Here is a 17,817-nt window from a genome sequence, read left to right as displayed (position 1 = left end):
GGGAGAGAATCTTAAAAGCCTTCGATTCTATTTAATTCAATTTAATGCTCTCAGACTCTCCCCACACGCCACAGAGTCTCCAGAACCACAGAACTACTTTTTCTCACCATCCTTGGGTGGAGTGACGGAGAGCTTGAAATGACGGGTCTGGAGACATCTAAGAAAGGATGACAGGAGTTCCTGTCATGGTTCAGGGGTTGAAGCATCCGACTAGAAACCATGAGGTTTCGGGTTCGATCCCTGGCCTTGATCAGTGGGTTAAGGATCCGGCTTTGCCGTGAGCTATGGTGTAGGTTGCAGATGTGGTTTGGATCTGATGTGGCTGTGGTTGTGGTGTTGGCCAGCAATGCTAGCTCCGATTGGACCCCTAGCCTGGGAACCTCCATATGCCATGTGTTTGGCCCAGAAAAGATAAAGAAAAAAAAAAGAAAGAAAGGATGACAAAGCAAGGCGAGCCGACAGAGGTGAACTAACCTAGAATGGGGAACGCAGCATAGGTGTAGCAGGGAAGGCAGAAGGTTTGTAACAGCTATAGTTTCAAAATGCTTATGATAGAGTTCCCGTTGCAGTGCAGTGGAAACGACTCCGACTAGGAACCATGAGGTTGCAGGTTTGATCCCTGGTCTGGCTCAGTAGATGAAGGATCTGGCAATGCTGTGAGCTGTGGTGTAGGTTACAGATGCGGCTCAGGTCCTGTGTTGCTGTGGTTGTGGCGTAGGCGGGCAGCTGTAGCTCCGATCAGACCCCTAGCCTAGGAACCTCCGCATGCCACGGGTGCAGCCCTAAGAAGAAAAAAAAAGATGCTTTCGGCAAGTACAGTGTTCCAAGTAACATCCTAAATTCTAAACACTCAATATAGTTGTTCCTTGGTATCCATCAGGGATTGGTTCTGAGACCTGCCCTCTGCTCCTGTGGACATCAAAATCCTGGGATGCACGAGTCCCTCACAGTGGGCCCTTACTGTGAATTTTGCATCTGTGGATACAGAGAGACAACTCTATAATTCACTTACCTAATCCTCATAATAACCCTGCGAGGTAGTGACTACATTGCAACATCCCCAATTTTCAAGGGGGGGAAATTGAACCACAGAGAGATAAAGTAACTTGCTCAAGGTCCCCCACTTGGGGGGGAGGGAACGACAAAAAAAAGGTCCTACATCTGATACATGATGGGGTTAGGATTTGAATCCAGGCAATCGGGGTCCAGAATTTTTCTTTTAACCACTACACCAGAGTGCCTCTCAGTAAAGCTCTGTGTGCATGTTTAAAATATACATATTTTATTTTATTCTTTTTTTTTTTTGTCTTTTTGCCTTTTCTAGGGCCGCTCCCATGGCATATGGAGGTTCCCAGGCTAGGGGTCTAATTGGAGCTGTAGCCACTGGCCTAAGCCAGAGCCACAGCAATGGGGGATCTGGAGCCGCGTCTGCAACCTACACCACAGCTCATGGCAATGCCGGATCCTTAACCCACTGAGCAAGGCCAGGGGTCAAACTCGCAACCTCATGGTTCCTAGTCGGATTCGTTAACCACTGCGCCACGACGGGAACTCCAAAATATATATTTTTTAAACAAACTAATTTGGTTTGTGAGAACCACTGTGTCAAGAAGGTCTTCCATGAGTGTTCAGTATAATAACTAAGTTCTTTGGAGGAACAGTTCGGCTAAGCCTTCCGGTTTTCTCCATATTGGCATGTATGAGGCTTGGGCTGAATTTTTGTTTTTTGTTTTTGTCTTTTTAGGGCCGCAACATATGGAGGTTCGCAGGCTAGGGGTTGAATCAGAGCTGTAGTTGCCGGCCTGCATCAGAGCCACAGCAGCCATCCCAGTCGTGTCTGTGATCTCCACCACAGCTCAAGGCAACACCGGATCCTTAACCCTCTGAGCCAGGCCAGGGATCGAACCTGCAACCCCATAGTTCCTAGTCCGATTCGTTTCCTCTGCGCCAGGATGCAAACTCCTGGGGCTGATTCTTTGTCCTCCCTGACAGCAAGGGACCCTGACTGAAGAGGTTTTGGTCTGATCTACATACATCTCAATTTAGCAGCACAAACTAAGGTATTTGTCAAAAATACTTAAAACCATACATGAAATCTGTGCGTGGTGCGATGTCTGGAAGGATGTGGAGAAACAGGCCAAGCCTATAGGTCACGAGAAACATGTGCTTTTAATCGGAATCTAGGGTTCTCTGGGTGGGTGGGTGGGGGATTCCTAGCGCTGGAGAGCGGAGGAAACCAAGCAGCTCGGCTCCTGCGCAGGCGTAGAAGGAAAGGGGACGATCCGCCAAGGCGCGCCCTTCCCCCACCCTTCTTTCCGGCCTTCTCCCAGCGCGCAGGCGCAGAGAGTGAATCAAGATGGCGGCTCCCGTGGATCTGGAGTTGAAGAAGGTAAAAGAGGGTTTTGAGCAGGCAGGCTTCTCTTTGGAAGCTAACGGGACCGTAGACAAGAATATCGAGTGAGGCCCAAGTCCCGAGGAGGGAAGAAGGTCCCAGGGCATTGGGGAATGCTTTCCCAGGGTCCTTAAGGCGGGACTGGGTCGCCTTAGGCTGGAGTCGGGGCGAGCAGCTCTTTGCTGGATGAGAGCTGGTAGGGCTGGGGCTGGTTAAGTCTGGCGGGCCGTAAGCTGTTTGATTCCCTTGTTCCGGGCTCCAGAGCCCTTTCCTTGTTCGTGGAGCCTTCAGTCCCATTGTAAGGCCTGAAGTGAGCGTTTCAAGTTGGAGCCCCTTGAGACAGCGTGCCCGAGCTGAGGCATCCGTAATTCTGCATCCTAATTTGCTTTGACAAACTCCAGGTGCAACCTGTGTTTTTAGGCCACTTCTTCAATCCCGCACCTCTGAGATCGCGACATACTGTTCAGTCAGATATTCTCAGCACTGTTTGGCTCCCTCCCTAGCCCCTCCACCCCTCCCCTTTTAAAGGGTTTGTCAAAAAAGAAACAAAGTCTAGTGAAAGTTTTCTAAATGGAATCGGTATCAGAAGGATTTGGGTTTCTCCCTTCCCACAGTTGCCTGTAAATGTGTTGTTACTCAGAGACGTTTTTGCCACTTAAAGAATTGTCAGGATTGTGACACCGCTACCAACTCAAAAGCATATCTTTTTTTTTTTTTTTTTTTGAGAGGGGGATGGGTTGGGGATTGGAAAGGATCTTAGACTTCATCTGCTCTAAACTTTTACTTTTCTAGAAATAAAAACAGTTACAGAAAAGACTCAGGCCATGGTTAGGATCAGAATCCAATATTTTCTGCCTTCCCGCCTTTTGGCCATTAGTTTAGGTACTTCAGAAGGGCATCTTTTACTAAAACCATTCCGGTCAACCTTTGTGTAAGACATAGGGCAGCTGAAATAGCTTTTGCACCCAATTAGCGAAGCTGTTTACTATTGCTCTGAGGATTTGTGTATGTCCTGCTTTTTGCCATTTTTGTTTTGAAACTTGTATCTTTAATCTTTACGTGGTCTCTAATGCTGTCCCATCTTAGCTTTAACAATATACTAGGTTCCTTAGCAAACTGTCCTAAAGCATCCTAAAAGCCCCCCTCCTTTTTTTTTTTTTTTTCTGTTCAAATTAAGTCAGGGTTTAGTGAAAGAGCCAACAATAGAGTACAGCTGTGAATGGGTTTACCTCAGTATTATTTGAATTTGTTGCTAGGAAACCTGTGGGCAGTGAATGCAAACTAAGAAAATGTTACAGACTTAAATTGATTGCAGACAAATTGATTACAGACTTAAACGGTTATAGACTTAAATGAGTACAGACTTGAATTGGGTAGCTTTGACAACCAGTGAAATTAACTCAAAAAGAAACTTGTTTAAAGATATTCTAATGTCTTTATGATGTCCTTTTTTGGGTCATTTTTGGCCACCCCACGGCATATGGAGCTCCTAGGCGAGGGATCAGATTGGAGTTACAGCTGCGACCTCAGCTGCAGCTGCAGCAATGCTGGATCCCTAACCTACTGTGCCGGTGGTGTTTGAACCCTCATCCCAGTGGCTCCCAAGACTCCACTGGTCCCGTTGCGCCACAGTGGGAGCTCCGGTCTTTTTTTTTTTTTTTTTTTTTTTTTTTGAGTGGAGACAAGTAGGGCATTTTAGGCACCTCCTCTAACTCTAAACAAAATTTTGAAACCTTACTAGTAGGTGAGAACAAAGCCAGAGTAGAAGTTAAATAGCAGCTTTTGCCATGCATTGCAGCCACAAAAATTATTATTCAAGTATTAAGGCATAAATTTGACAGGATGTGAAAGTCATTCTAGGCTCTTCAACAAGAGTACCTAGGAGCTTTTTGAGTTAAGGGTACCCAAGGGTCAGATTTGGCTTGGTGTGTGCCTCTGTCATGATATAATCCTTCTACCAGTGTTTCAAATATTTTCTTTTTTGTCCTCTTAAAATATGCATTTTCTGAATATTACTATAGACAGCAGAACGGAAAGATTTTTGAACTAGAAGTCAAGAAATGGACTTAAGAGCTCACTTTTAGACCTCTTAGTTGTTCAACCATGTGCAAGTCATTTATATCTCTTTCAAACATTTAGTTACTTAATTTATAAGCTGTGGTGATGAAACTGCTTGCCCTAACTCAGGATTGTTGAGAAGAGTAAATGAGGTATTTATTATTACATCTATTAGTGTTCTCATATTAATATTTGCATATTAATAGTTCAAAAACTGTGGGACAGTGCTTTGAAAACTAGTTGTAAAATATAAATGTAGTGAGTAGTTACATTTATAGTTCTTGTTTTGGATCTCTGGGTTTCATCCTCTGACTGTTGCATTTAGTGCCTTTATTCCTCCTTGGGTACCTGCTACTTAATATGTTTATTATTTACCATGCCTTTGTTCTGCTGCTTCAAATAGACAGCATCTTTTGAGGACTGGGTAAATTCAAAATAGTTGACCCTTGAACAACACAGGTTTAAACTGCGGGGATCCAATTCTACATAGATTTTTAAAGGTATTACTACAGTACCACACGCTGTGTGATTGGTTGAAATCCAGATGTAGAACCAAGGATACAGAGGAACTGCTATATGGAGGGCCAGCTGTAAGTTACACTCGGATTTTTTTTTTTTTTTTTTTGGCCATGCCTAAGGCATGTGGAAATTTCTAGCCCAGGGACCAAATGTGCTCCACAGCTATAACCAGAATCACAGTGGTGACAACTCCAGATCCTTAACCTCCTAGCCAGTAGGAAACTCCTGTACTCAGCATTTTGACAACATGGAGAGTCAGTGCCCCTAAGCCTTGAGTTGTTCAAGAGTCAAGAATATTTAGCATAGTGGCTTGATCATTTATAATTATATGAACATTTATTGATGTTTGCGCAGGTAACAAACATCAAATTTTATAACTTTGTCTCAGCAGGCTTTATTTTAATATATTTAAATTTGACTTAAATATTTTCTGTAAAATGTTTCACCTACTAAATCAAGGACTTTTTTTTTTTTTTTTTTAAGGCCTTCACAGAGCTTCAAGCTAAAGTTATTGACACTCAACAGAAGGTGAAGCTTGCAGACATACAGATTGAACAGCTCAATAGGACAAAAAAGCATGCACATCTTACAGATACAGAGATTATGACTTTGGTAGATGAAACCAACATGTATGAAGGTGTAGGAAGAATGTAAGTAAAATATATCCTTAAGGGGGTTATCGTGGAAGAGGTTTTGTCTGGATTAAATTGTAAAATTCGTTCACTTTAAAATTTAAATTAAAATATCAGAGTAGCTTTAAAGATTGTCTAGTCAAATATCTTTTTTTTTTTTTAAATGAGAAACTGATGTCTTTAATTTTCTTTTTCTTTTCTTTTTTTTTGTCTTTTGTCCTTTCCTAGGGCCGCTCTACGGCATATGGAGGTTCCCAGGCTAGGGGTCAAATCGGAGCTGTAGCCGCCGGCCTACACCAGAGCCACAGCAACGCAGGATCCGAGCTGCATCTGAGACCTACACCACAGCTCAGGGCAATGCTGGATCCTTAACCCACTGAGCAAGGCCAGGGATGGAACCCGCAACCTCATGGTTCCTAGTCGGATTCATTAACCTTTGAGCCGCAATGGGAACTCCTAATTTTTAACTTTGAAGTACATTTTTAAAATATTTATTTCCCTGTTCTTCTCTCTACTTAGGTACATAAGCGTGTAACTTGAATGATAAAAACATGATTTGTTACGAAAAGATGTTTATTTATTTATTTTTATTTTATTTTATTTTATTTTTTTATAATTTTTTTTATTTTCCCACTGTACAGCAAGGGGGTCAGGTTATCCTTACATGTATACATTACAATTACATTTTTTCCCCCAGCCTTTCTTCTGTTGCAACATGAGTATCTAGACAAAGTTCTCAATGCTATTCAGCAGGATCTCCTTGTAAATCTAAGTTGTGTCTGATAAGCCCAAGCTCCCGATCCCTCCCACTCCCTCCCCCTCCCATCAGGCAGCCACAAGTCTCTTCTCCAAGTCCATGATTTTCTTTTCTGAGGAGATGTTCATTTGTGCTGGGTATTAGCTTCCAGTTATAAGTGATATCATATGGTATTTGTCTTTGTCTTTCTGGCTCATTTCACTCAGTATGAGAGTCTCTAGTTCCATCCATGTTGCTGCAAATGGCATTATGTCATTCTTTTTTATGGCTGAGTAGTATTCCATTGTGTATGTATACCACATCTTCCGAATCCAATCATCTGTCGATGGACATTTGGGTTGTTTCCATGTCCTGGCTATTGTGAATAGTGCTGCAATGAACATGCGGGTGCATGTGTCTCTTTTAAGTAGAGTTTTGTCCGGATAGATGCCCAAGAGTGGGATTGCGGGGTCATATGGAAGTTCTATGTATAGATTTCTAAGGTATCTCCAAACTGTTCTCCATAGTGACTGTACCAGTTTACATTCCCACCACCAGTGCAGGAGGGTTCCCTTTTCTCCACAGCCCCTCCAGCATTTGTTATTTGTGGATTTATGAATGATGGCCATTCTGACTGGTGTGAGGTGATATCTCGTGGTAGTTTTGATTTGCATTTCTCTTATAATCAGCGATGTTGAGCATTTTTTCATGTGTTTGTTGGCCATCTGTATATCTTCTTTGGAGAGATGTCTATTCAGGTCTTTGGCCCATTTTTCCATTGATTGATTGTTTTTTTTTGCTGTTGGGTTGTCTAAGTTGTTTATATATTCTAGAGATTAAGCCCTTGTCAGTTGCATCATTTGAAACTGTTTTCTCCCATTCTGTAAGTTGTCTTTTTGTTTTCTTTTGGGTTTCCTTTGCTGTGCAAAAGCTTTTCAGTTTGATGAGGTCCCATGGGTTTATTTTTGCTCTCATTTCTATTGCTTTGGGAGACTGACCTGAGAAAATATTCATGATGTTGATGTCAGAGAGTGTTTTGCCTATGTTTTCTTCTAGGAGTTTGATGGTGTCCTGTCGTATATTTAAGTCTTTCAGCCATTTTGAGTTTATTTTTGTCGAAAAGATGTTTATAGTAGTTTTATGGGTGAAGATTGATTTAAGCAGTTGTAGTTTTAACCTCCCCTTCGCAACCTAATTATTAGTAGTCATTCACATTATAAATCTTTTAGTTGTTTGACTAGTGTTGTGAAATAAAAATACTCAGTTGTCATTTAAATACACTCATTCTGTCATACATGAGAAATCTAGTAAATCAATTTACCTGTTGTTCTAATTATTATTATATGATTAACCACCTACATTTCACTTTTTTCCTTTTAAAAATATATTACCCTTATGGGAGTTCCTGTCGTGGCGCAGTGGTTAACAAATCCGACTAGGAACCATGAGGTTGAGGGTTCTATCCCTGGCCTTGCTCAGTGGGTTAAGGATCCAGCATTGCCCTGAGCTGTGGTGTAGGTCTCAGATGCAGCTCGGATCCTGCGTTGCTGTGGCTCTGGTGTAGGCCGGCGGCTACAGCCCCGATTTGACCCCTAGCCTGGGAACCTCCATATGCCGCGGGAGCGGCCCTAGAAAAGGCAAAAAGACCCCCCCCCCAAAAAAAAAAATTACTCTTTTGAGAAAAAATAGACCTGCTTTTTGTTTTCTAAGCAGTTAAATAGGAATGGAGAAGCCCTTAGCTACAGGTCACATTCCATCACAGTGAGCTCAAAGAGACGGATTTTTTTTTTTTCTTTAAATAAGTAAGAGAGGTACAGGAGGAGGGTTTTCTGAATTTTGGTCTTTGAATATTACTTACTAAGTGGACCATTACTTAAGTTGGGAGATCTTTTAGTTAGAAAGGAATTTGACCTCAGTCTTAGGATGACTTGTTTTGTGATTGATTGGAAGGAAGCATAACATGTGTAACATTTAGTAATGACTTTGGAATGACATCATGAGAAATAGATCCTACTCTTGACTAGCTAATCCATATCTTTCTGGAAAAGAGATAGAATATGATAAACTGATTTGCTTTCTCAGAATAAATAATATACCACAAATAAATTTTATCTCCAGAGTTTCGTATTTTTCCTTTTAGCTTGTTTTAAAAGGAGATTCTGAGAGTGTGTTATTGGGACACAATTGGAATGAGGACAGAGTAGAACCCTTGAATGTGTCTATGCAGTGTGAACTGTGTTGTTGTATTTGCTATGGGATAATTTTACCCTTATTGTGAATATCCTTAAGTCTTAAAACAGTCAAGCTAGCTTTTCTAGCATGCTTGTTAATGTCGCACTTGGATTTCACATCATTACTTTATCCTTTGTTCAAAACAGCTAAAGAATCTCTTTCCAGAATAGAAAAATTCTTTGATTATCTTTGTCCTTTCGATCTACAGTGAAGTTTTAATTTTTTATTAGAATAATTTAATTTATTAAACATTCTGCAGAAATGATAGGAGAGTTACTTTTTTTGCATACTGCCCAAAGTGCTCCATATATGTTGTATTCCACACAAAGAACTGTAGAGTTTAAAGGCTGGGATATGAATTAGTTAATGGTGGAGTTCCCGCTGTGTTTCAGCAGTAATGAACCCAGCTAGGATCCATGAGGATGTGGGTTCAATCCCTGGCCTTGCTCAGTGGGTATGGATTCGGTGTTGCCACGAGCTGTGGTGTAGGTTGCAGACGTGGCTCAGATCCCTTGTTGCTGTGGCTCTGGCGTAGGCTGACAACTGTAGCTCCAATTCGACCCCTAGCCTGGGAACCTCCATATGCTGCAAGTGCGGCCCTAAAAAGCAAAAAAAAAAAAAAAAAATTTAGTTAATGGTAGAACAATAGTGTTTACAGATTTGTTTCATGTAAATTATGCATCTTAAATGTGTAGTTTTAAATGTTTAGATAAAGTGGAATACTTAAATGGTTTCAGACTGGTTCTAAATTTGACTTTTGTATTTTCTGCATCTCACTGGGGGGGGGGTGTGAATTTGAACTTGCATTTGTAGGGGCATGTAAGGTAGTGTTTGTTGTTTGGCTGGAGTATTAGTGCCCTCAGGAAGAAAAGACTTGCTGAGTATTAGTCTGGTCATGAGTTCTCCTTCTTGATGCTAAACCTGAAATGTCTATTTCTGCATTTATAGTCTTGAGTAATCTTGAGTATCATTGTGATTCACTTCTTTAATTCTAGTCTTTACCTTCATTTGACTTTTCTTTTTCCTTTTTAATATTATTTGGAAGTTTTAATTAGAATACTAAATTTTCTCAGTTGTTTTAAAATCAATAATTACGGAATCCAAAACATTATAATTTTTTTAGAACCTGCAGTAGATTTATGTCATCCCTGAAATTCAGGCCTCATTGTGTCTAGCTGTGGACTATTGTAACAGCTTCTTAACTGTTGTTTCTGTCTTTATTCTCTTGGTCCAAATGCTTTCTTCATACATCTGCCAGAATTGATCACGTCATTATCCTTCATAAAATCTTCTGTTTTTCTTTACTTGCCCATGGGAAAAAGTCTAAACTCATTGGTCTGGCATTTACCATTATCATAACCTGTCCTTAATTTACCCTTCTAGCCTCAAATCCCACTCTTTCTATTCTCAGGTCAGCACATAGATTTCATCTCATAGATTTAACTCCATCCGTTGGTTTTGGGTTATCTTTGAGAAGGAATTTGAGTCTCATGTGGGTTTAAACATGTTTTAATTGACTAGCGATGTCTGTCTCGGGGTGAGGGTAGAAGAGTAGTAGCACATGTACCCCAAATTATTATCTCTACTCTTGCCGCATAGGCTTCCTCACACATGCCATGTTTTTGTGCTTTCTTGATTTTGCTAATTCTGTCCTTGGCCTGCAGGATCCTAGTTTCTCTTGTGAAATTTGCATCCTTCAAGACATAATTCATCTTTTCTCAAGATTTTTCCATCTTCCCTGGCAGCTTATTCACACTTTAAGTGATACCAGGGATTTTGTTCCTGTGGTTAGTAGAGCACATGGGCGGGTGGGGGGCTGGGGGGTTGGGGGGGGGTAGGGGTAGAGGGCAGAAATGGACAGAGTTTGAAATGGTATTGTCTCCTCAAGTATGTTGTCAGCTCTCTGAGACCATATACATATTTATTTTTGTTTTCTCAGTTCTCAGCATAATGTCTGGCACAAAATAGGTATTAAATGTACATTGATTTGAATTGAATATGATTCTCTTGTCTAAAATAGCTGCATTTTCTTTTGGTTCTTTAGAAAGAAAATGTTTAGAAAGTGTCAGTAAGGATTGGAGTTTAGGAGTTCCTGTTGTGGCTCAGTGGTCACAAAGCTGACTAGTATCTACGAGGACGTGGGTTCCATCCCTGGCCTTGCTCAGTGGGTTGAGGATCCAGTGTTGCTGTGAGCTGCCATGTAGGTTGAAGACGTGGTTTGGATCCCAAGTTGCTGTTGCTGTGGTGTAGGACGGCAGCTGCAGCTCTGATTCGATGCCTAGCCTGGGAACTTCACATTTTGCAGGTGTGGCCCTAAAAAGACCAAAAACAAACAAACAAACAAAAAAACCAAAGAATTGGAGTTTATTATGCTGTTTGGGGCATATGGAAATTCCTGGGCCAGTGACCCAAGATGCTGCAGTGATCCTTAACCTATTGTGCCGCAAGAGAACTCCTACTTTTTATTTTATTTTTTTATGGGTGCATCCAGGCCATATGAAGGTTCCTAGACCAGGGATCAAATCTGAGCTGCAGCTGTGACCTACCAGTGCAGCTGTGGCAACACTAGATCCTTTAACCCACTGTCCTGGGCCAGGGATCGAACCTGGATTCTTAACCCATTGCACCACAGAGGGAGCTCCACAAGGGGACTCCTATTATGCTGTTTTAATATATGATTCAATAAAGATGAAATGATAAAAGTAGCATATTTTGGAGTTCCCACTGAGGTGTGGGATCAGCAGTGTATCTGCAGCACTGGGATGCAGGTTCAGTCCCTGGCATGACACAGTAGGTTAAAGCATCTGGCATTGCCACAGCTGCAGCATAGTTTGCAACTGCGACTTGGATCTTACCCCTGGTCAGGGAACTCCGTATGCTGAGGGGCAGCCAAAAAGAGGGGGAAAAAATTTTTTTTTAGCTAAGGTCAAAGGAATTGTTTATGACCAAAATCAGGTCCTTTGACCTGACAGGATTCTTCATTAAATCTGTTGAGAAGTTTGACTAATTCTGAATGCCAACCAGTTGCAGAGGTGGTCAGAACTAACAAAGTAGAAAAACCCAAGCCTTTAGAATTACTTTGGGGGCAGTATAATCCTTAGAGAATAAAGGCTGTTTTATGCAGAATAATACCAATATAGTTCTATGTATTTTACCTTCCCCATCCTCACATAGGATGGAAGTCAGGTTCTTTTTTTTAGGGTATGCGATTAGTTTACAAAGTCATTGCAAGCCCAGATTCCTTTCCAGCCATGAGCACAGAGAAAATTGTGGTGTTAAGTACTTCTTACAGATGGCTGGTTTCGGGGTAAAACAAGGAACATCAAGCTACAGGGTAAGAGATGATGAGTTGGTATATACCGTAAGCCCTACGTATTCGCTGCTCAGAGCTATATATTCCATCCCGTCTCTTGGCTTGTTGCCAGCACATTTTAGTTCTCTTACTTCATATTCTTTGGAGAGGCTGTTATGTAGCCTGATACTACTACCACCAATTTCTAGTTTTGCTGCTTAAGCTGTTTGTGAGCTGACCTCACTATACTGCTTTGAGAACTATGATGAAAGTTACAACTGTGGAGTGATCTGTCTGAATAGTTGGAAGTGTTTGTCTTTGCATCTTTCTAGCATGCAAGGAGGGAATAGACACAGATCCTAAATAAATGTTACATGAATGTTTGTTTGTTTGTTTCTTTTTTGTGTGTGAATAACAACCAGTTTATAATGGTTTATGGGAGTTTTCTTCCTAAATTTTGCATAGTAGAAGAGTATTTTTTAAAAATTGGAATTAGATTTGAAAGTGCACACAGATGACATTTAGCCATGAGAGTGTTTGTAAAGGCCATCATTGGAATTAATGTCACATTTATTTTTATTAACAATAGGTATGATCCAGACTCTAATTTGATGTTAGGTCCATTATCCTAATATTCTTTTGCTTAAGCATTACATAAATAACATCTGGGCTTTCTAAGAGAAATAAATACCAAGCTTTTTATTTTTTCAATATGGGAGGAACTTGAGTAGATTAGCCTTTGAGAAGAATGATTAGTGCCTTTTTAAAACTTGAACCTAACTAAAAATAACTTTGTACCATATTTAAACTAATTTAGCAGTATGCTACCATTCTGCAGATATTTTTTACATTTAAGGAACTAAGAATGAACAATGGTATAAATCTACCAACTAGATAAGTGTCTAGCAATGCAGAAATTGCTCTTTGGGAGCAGTGTTGCTATTTCTACTTGTTGAAGTAATTTGATGGTTGATCTCTAGTGATTGAAAGATCCAAAAGTATAAAACTTAAGATAAATGTGGCACAGGTAGAAAATGAAAACAGTAGCTACATTCCTGATAGGAAATAAAATTAACAACAACAATAAAAAATCTAAATGCCGAGCAGTTTTTCAACTAATTAGGATGTAGAAATCTGAATTGGGTGACAGCTTGGTTGAAATGCCCTTTGTTTAAAATATTATGTTGCTTTTGTTGAGATTTTAATTGTTAGTGTGAATGTTGACTTGTCATTTGAGTTGTGACATTTAGAAAAGCCAAGATGAAACATTTGCAGTTTGTCTAAGGTTGGCTATGTTAAATATTAATAGAAAGGAATATAGTCATTGCTACCTCAAGTTTTGGAACCATTTTACAATTTCCTATTGCCGTAGAGGTGGTTTTCCAGTCAATTTGAAATAATTTTAAAGCCGATGATATAGTTGTGCACTATTTTATTCCTAAGAGATTAGGCTGTAAACCACGTATCTTGGTGTATTAAACATTGGTCATAAGTATTATTGATATAGTAAAAATAGTTTATGTTGTTCTTTCTGGAACCAAGTTTGGATAATTTATTTAATGCTTACTGTAGGAGAAAAAAAAATGCAGGTTGCTTTTGGTGTGAGAGCCACATAGCAATTCACATTTATAAGCTCCTTTTATATTATCTTTAAAGGTATTAATCTGTATTTTAGATTGGAGAAAATGAAGCAAAGATAAAATAATTTTCAAAGGTAAGAAGGAATTTTTTAGTCATTTTTTGGATTTTATTTTAAAGGAAGAGATTTGGTATTGAGCTGCTTTTGCTAATATGACCCACCCTTCGTGTGTTTTTATATAAGGCCGTATAAAGTCATGACTTTGATTGCTCAGAGCTCTAAGGGGGAAAACATCTTTTCCTGTTGTGTAGGGAAAAATGACTTCGGTTTTGTTGATGCTGAGTACGTATGTAGCCTCAGCTGGGCATAGTCTCCTCTTCCACAGATGTAGTGCTCTAGGGAGGGGAGGTTTTTGAGTAATATTTTTAATTTCCTTGAGCTGTCAGTGATTTAAAAACTCGGTGTTGATTGTAACTGCTGACTGCTATTTAGAATGACATCACTGTTTTTATGCTGGGGAAGTTAACAGACATTTGTGTAGGAATTACATAGCCATGTTTCTTCTGCAGAAGAGTACTTGTAATAAATTTTTCTTCCCCTCCCATGTCCTTCAGAATCCAGACAATCTCTCTGAAACACTGGAAGTTAAAAAAAAAAAAAAAAGTTATGCTAATTGGAAGTCTATTGTATGAAAGGAGGAAGAAGTCTGTTATGCTTAACTTGGGATATACAAACATGCTAAAATATTTTTATTTAATTTGCCCCCCCCCCACTACCCCTTTTAGGGGCTGTACCAGTGGTATATGAAAGTTCCTAAGCTAGTTGTTGAACCAGAGCTGCAGCTGCAGGCCCATACCATAGCTACAGCCATGCCAGATCTAACCCACAGTGGTGGCCTACACACCACAGCTCACAGCAACATTAGATCCTTAACTCGCTGAGCCGGGCCAGGGATTGAACCCCTGTCCTCATGGATACTAGTCTGGTTTGTTACTGAGCCACAACCTGAACTCCTAATTTGTCCTTGCTTAAAGTTGCTTAGTTTAGACTCAAACTTATTTAGAAGACATAAGTGTAATTGATTCGTTTTGTTACCATTACTTGGAAGACTTTGCTTCTGCATTTCCTAACGTCAAAAGGCCTGACTTTTTTTTTTAAATCTGCTTTTCTTGCATGAAAGTAGCAAATTATTCTATAACACAAGAGGTTACTATAATATATCCCAATTGATAATAAGCAAGAATTAATGTGGCTAACTGAGGGAAGGGTAAAAAGTTACCTTGTTGTTCCCATGTAAATAAAAAAAATGAAGATAGCAGTAATCTTGAACTTCATTACTTTGTCATTGGGGATTTGGGTTCTTTAACTGACTCAACTCTAGCTGAATTTGAAGTAAAAAACAATCACTTGTAAGCTGTACCAAGATTTTTCTGATTTTAGCTGCTGCTTATCTCATAGTGGCAAATTTAGGAACAACTTGCCATCTAATCTGTCTGAGAGAGGACTAAAATGTTCGTGTCAAGAAACAGAGTCTACTTAGTGAGCCATCCAAAAAGGAACTCGGAAAAATGATTGGCCTAGAAGGTACGAGTCAGTCCATCTTTATATGCATACACACTTGGTGATAACTTACTGTTATCCTTTTCTTTCTTGTCACTTATAGCAGAAGTTGCTGTGAATTACAAATATCCTTTGCCCAGATGGAATAATTAGAATTGCAGTGTTTTGCGTGCACCATTAGTGTCTGTGGTTTTGTAAAGAATGTATGCCCACTTTATTTTTAGAATTTAGGTTTGAACAGGCATTTCTGGGAGAATGTTATCTTATTTTCCTGGCCATAAACAAAGAGGTCTACCACTTCTTGTTCTAAGGAAGATCAATTACCTTGAAATGGACCAGGTTACTTGGATGGCTTTGAAGAGGATTTTAAGTGTTCTTATATCAAAATTTGCACAGCAGCAGGAACCCAGTATTGCAAATGTATCTTTAAATTGATAGGAGCATGACTGCCCTAAGCCAAGCCTTTTTTTTTACATTGTTTTGGCTCAGAGTTGAAAGATTTGGATGGCAATATGTTTCCTATATATGTATGCCTGAGTCCCTTGCCCTTGTGCCAAAATATGTTTATATTTCTCTCTGCCTTTCTGTTTTGGTACCAGGAGTTTTGTGTACTGTTTGTATCCTTCAATACTCATTGGATAGTAATTTTTGTTTGTTTGTTTTGTTTTTTAAGGCCACACCCATGGCATATGGAGGTTCCCAGGCTAGGGGTCTAATCAGAGCTATAGCTGCCAACCTAGGCCACAGCCACAGCAATGCCAGATCCTAGCCATGCCTGTGACCTACACCACAGCTCACAGCAACGCTGGATCCTTAACCCACTGAGCGAGGCCAGGGATTGAACACATAACCTCATGGTTCCTAGTTGGATTCGTTTCTGCTGCACCATGACAGGAACTCCAGTAATTTTTTAAATTATTATTTTCTAGTGGTTATAGTTTATTTAGTGTTATATTTTAACCTACTAGGAAAATAAAGGTCACATCTTGGAAGAAGTTGGAGCATGGCTTGAAGCTTTTGTGTGGAAATGTTTGGCATTTGATGAGGCCAGAAAGTGGTAAACATCAGAGGTGATTATTTACCAGAATACTTAGAATACCAAATAGTGACCAAAAATAAGTGCCAGGTTTAAAATAGATTAACATACTACTGTTTCTTTTTCAGAAGTCATAGTGTGATTTAAAAATACACTGTGATTTTTAATTAGCACAAGTGGAACCTAGTAGCGAGGGAGCTCCGCATCTGGAACAAGACATGTTTACATGCGATTGGGTTCCTGAAGGGCCCATGCTTTGAAATAATGCTGGTGAGTTCCCAGAACTCATCTTTTCTGACTTATGTGTGGCATGTAGTAGTTTATCTTTCTTTCCTTCTTGATGGACTTTCTTCTCTTGCCTTTCGGAGTATACCTCTTGGTTTTCTTCATTTCACTGGCAATTGCTCCTCAGTCTCCTTTACTGTTTGCTTTGCTTCTCCACTTCCAGGTATTACAGTGACCTCGGGCTTGGTTCAGCCTTTGGATTTTTTTCTTCTCTCTTGTATACTTGATTTCTTAGTGATCTCATCCAGGCTTATCTCTTAAATGCTTTTATATATAGTGACAACTCCCAGCATTTTATCTTGGGTTAGAGCCCTTCCCTGAATTCCAGATTTGTGTATATCCACCTGCCTTCTGTTTTTTTTTTTTTTTTTTTTTTTGGTCTCTTTAGGGCCGCACCCACGGCTTATGGAGGTTCCCAGGCTAGGAGTTGAATTGAAGCTGTAGCCACCAGCCTATACCACAGCCATAGCAACACGGGATCCAAGCCGTGTCTTCGACCTACACCACAGCTCGTGGCAACACCAGATCCTTAACCCACTGAGCAAGGCCAGGGATCGAACCCTCAGCCTCATGGATGTTAGTCGGGTTCGTGAACCGCTGAGCTACAATAGAACTCCCCACCTGCCTTCTTTACATGTCCATTTGATAGTCTGATGGGCATGTCAAAACTAACTTTGCCAAAATAAAATTCTTGTTATTTACAAGTAAATCAGTTCCTCCCTCAGTCTTTCTTGTTTGAGCAAATGGCTTTTCTATTCTAGTTCTTCCAAATCATGACATCATCCTTGACTTCTCTACTTCAATCTTACTTTCAGTCTGTAAGCAAAGGCTCTGTTTAAATTTTGCCCAGAATCTGAGCATTTTTACTTAACCCCAACCTGGTCTAAACTACCATTGGATTATTGCATTTGTCTTTTTATTGGGCTCCCTGTTTCCATCCTTAGCACTTTATAGCTGTTCTCAACTAAGCAGCCAAAGTGACCCTTTTAAAACATAAGACACATTACTCTAGCCAAAAACCTGCAGATGGCTTTTATGTTTTTATTAGTTAAAACAATCAAAGGCTTTTGTATTTGCTAGTCTTTGTGAATGAAGCCACCTTCTTCCAGATGTCTGTGTGGCTTATACCTTCTGCTGCTTCAGGTCTTTACTCAGAAGGCATGGCGCCCTCTCGTGACACCCTACTTAACATTAGTATATGCATACCTCCGCCTCCCACCTACTTGCCTCCTGTACTGTCTTTTTTGGCTTTATTTTTCTCCTAGAACTTATAACCATCTGGCATACTATATAGTCCTAATTATCTATAGTAGAACACATTCATTTTAAGAGTAGAGTTGGATGAATTTTGGCAAAGGTAACCACCCCTCTAACCATGGTATGGAGCATTTTCATCACCTTGAAACATTCCTTCTTGCTTCTTCCAAGTCAATACTCTGCCAAATTCTCTAGGCAACTGATAATCTGATTTCTGTCCTATAGATTACTCCTCCCTG

General features: G+C 40.1%; 1 protein-coding gene across 1 annotated transcript in view; it reads left to right on the top strand.

Moving 5' to 3' along the window:
- The first annotated feature begins 2,307 nt into the window (after nucleotides 1–2,307).
- The window catches only part of PFDN1 (prefoldin subunit 1), a 66,646-nt gene continuing 51,136 nt past the window's right edge, over nucleotides 2,308–17,817 (top strand). The window contains exons 1-2 of the mRNA XM_047778797.1: nucleotides 2,308–2,389; nucleotides 5,453–5,619. Of these exons, the coding sequence (XP_047634753.1) occupies nucleotides 2,357–2,389; nucleotides 5,453–5,619 (200 nt within the window). The 5' untranslated portion in view covers nucleotides 2,308–2,356. The remainder of the gene's footprint in view (nucleotides 2,390–5,452; nucleotides 5,620–17,817) is intronic.

Source organism: Phacochoerus africanus, chromosome 4 (assembly GCF_016906955.1).
Source record: "Phacochoerus africanus isolate WHEZ1 chromosome 4, ROS_Pafr_v1, whole genome shotgun sequence".
In the NCBI taxonomy this organism is placed as follows: Eukaryota; Metazoa; Chordata; class Mammalia; order Artiodactyla; family Suidae; genus Phacochoerus; species Phacochoerus africanus.
The sequence above is the reverse complement of the archived record's forward strand: the minus strand, read 5'-3'. Positions and strand labels throughout refer to the sequence as shown.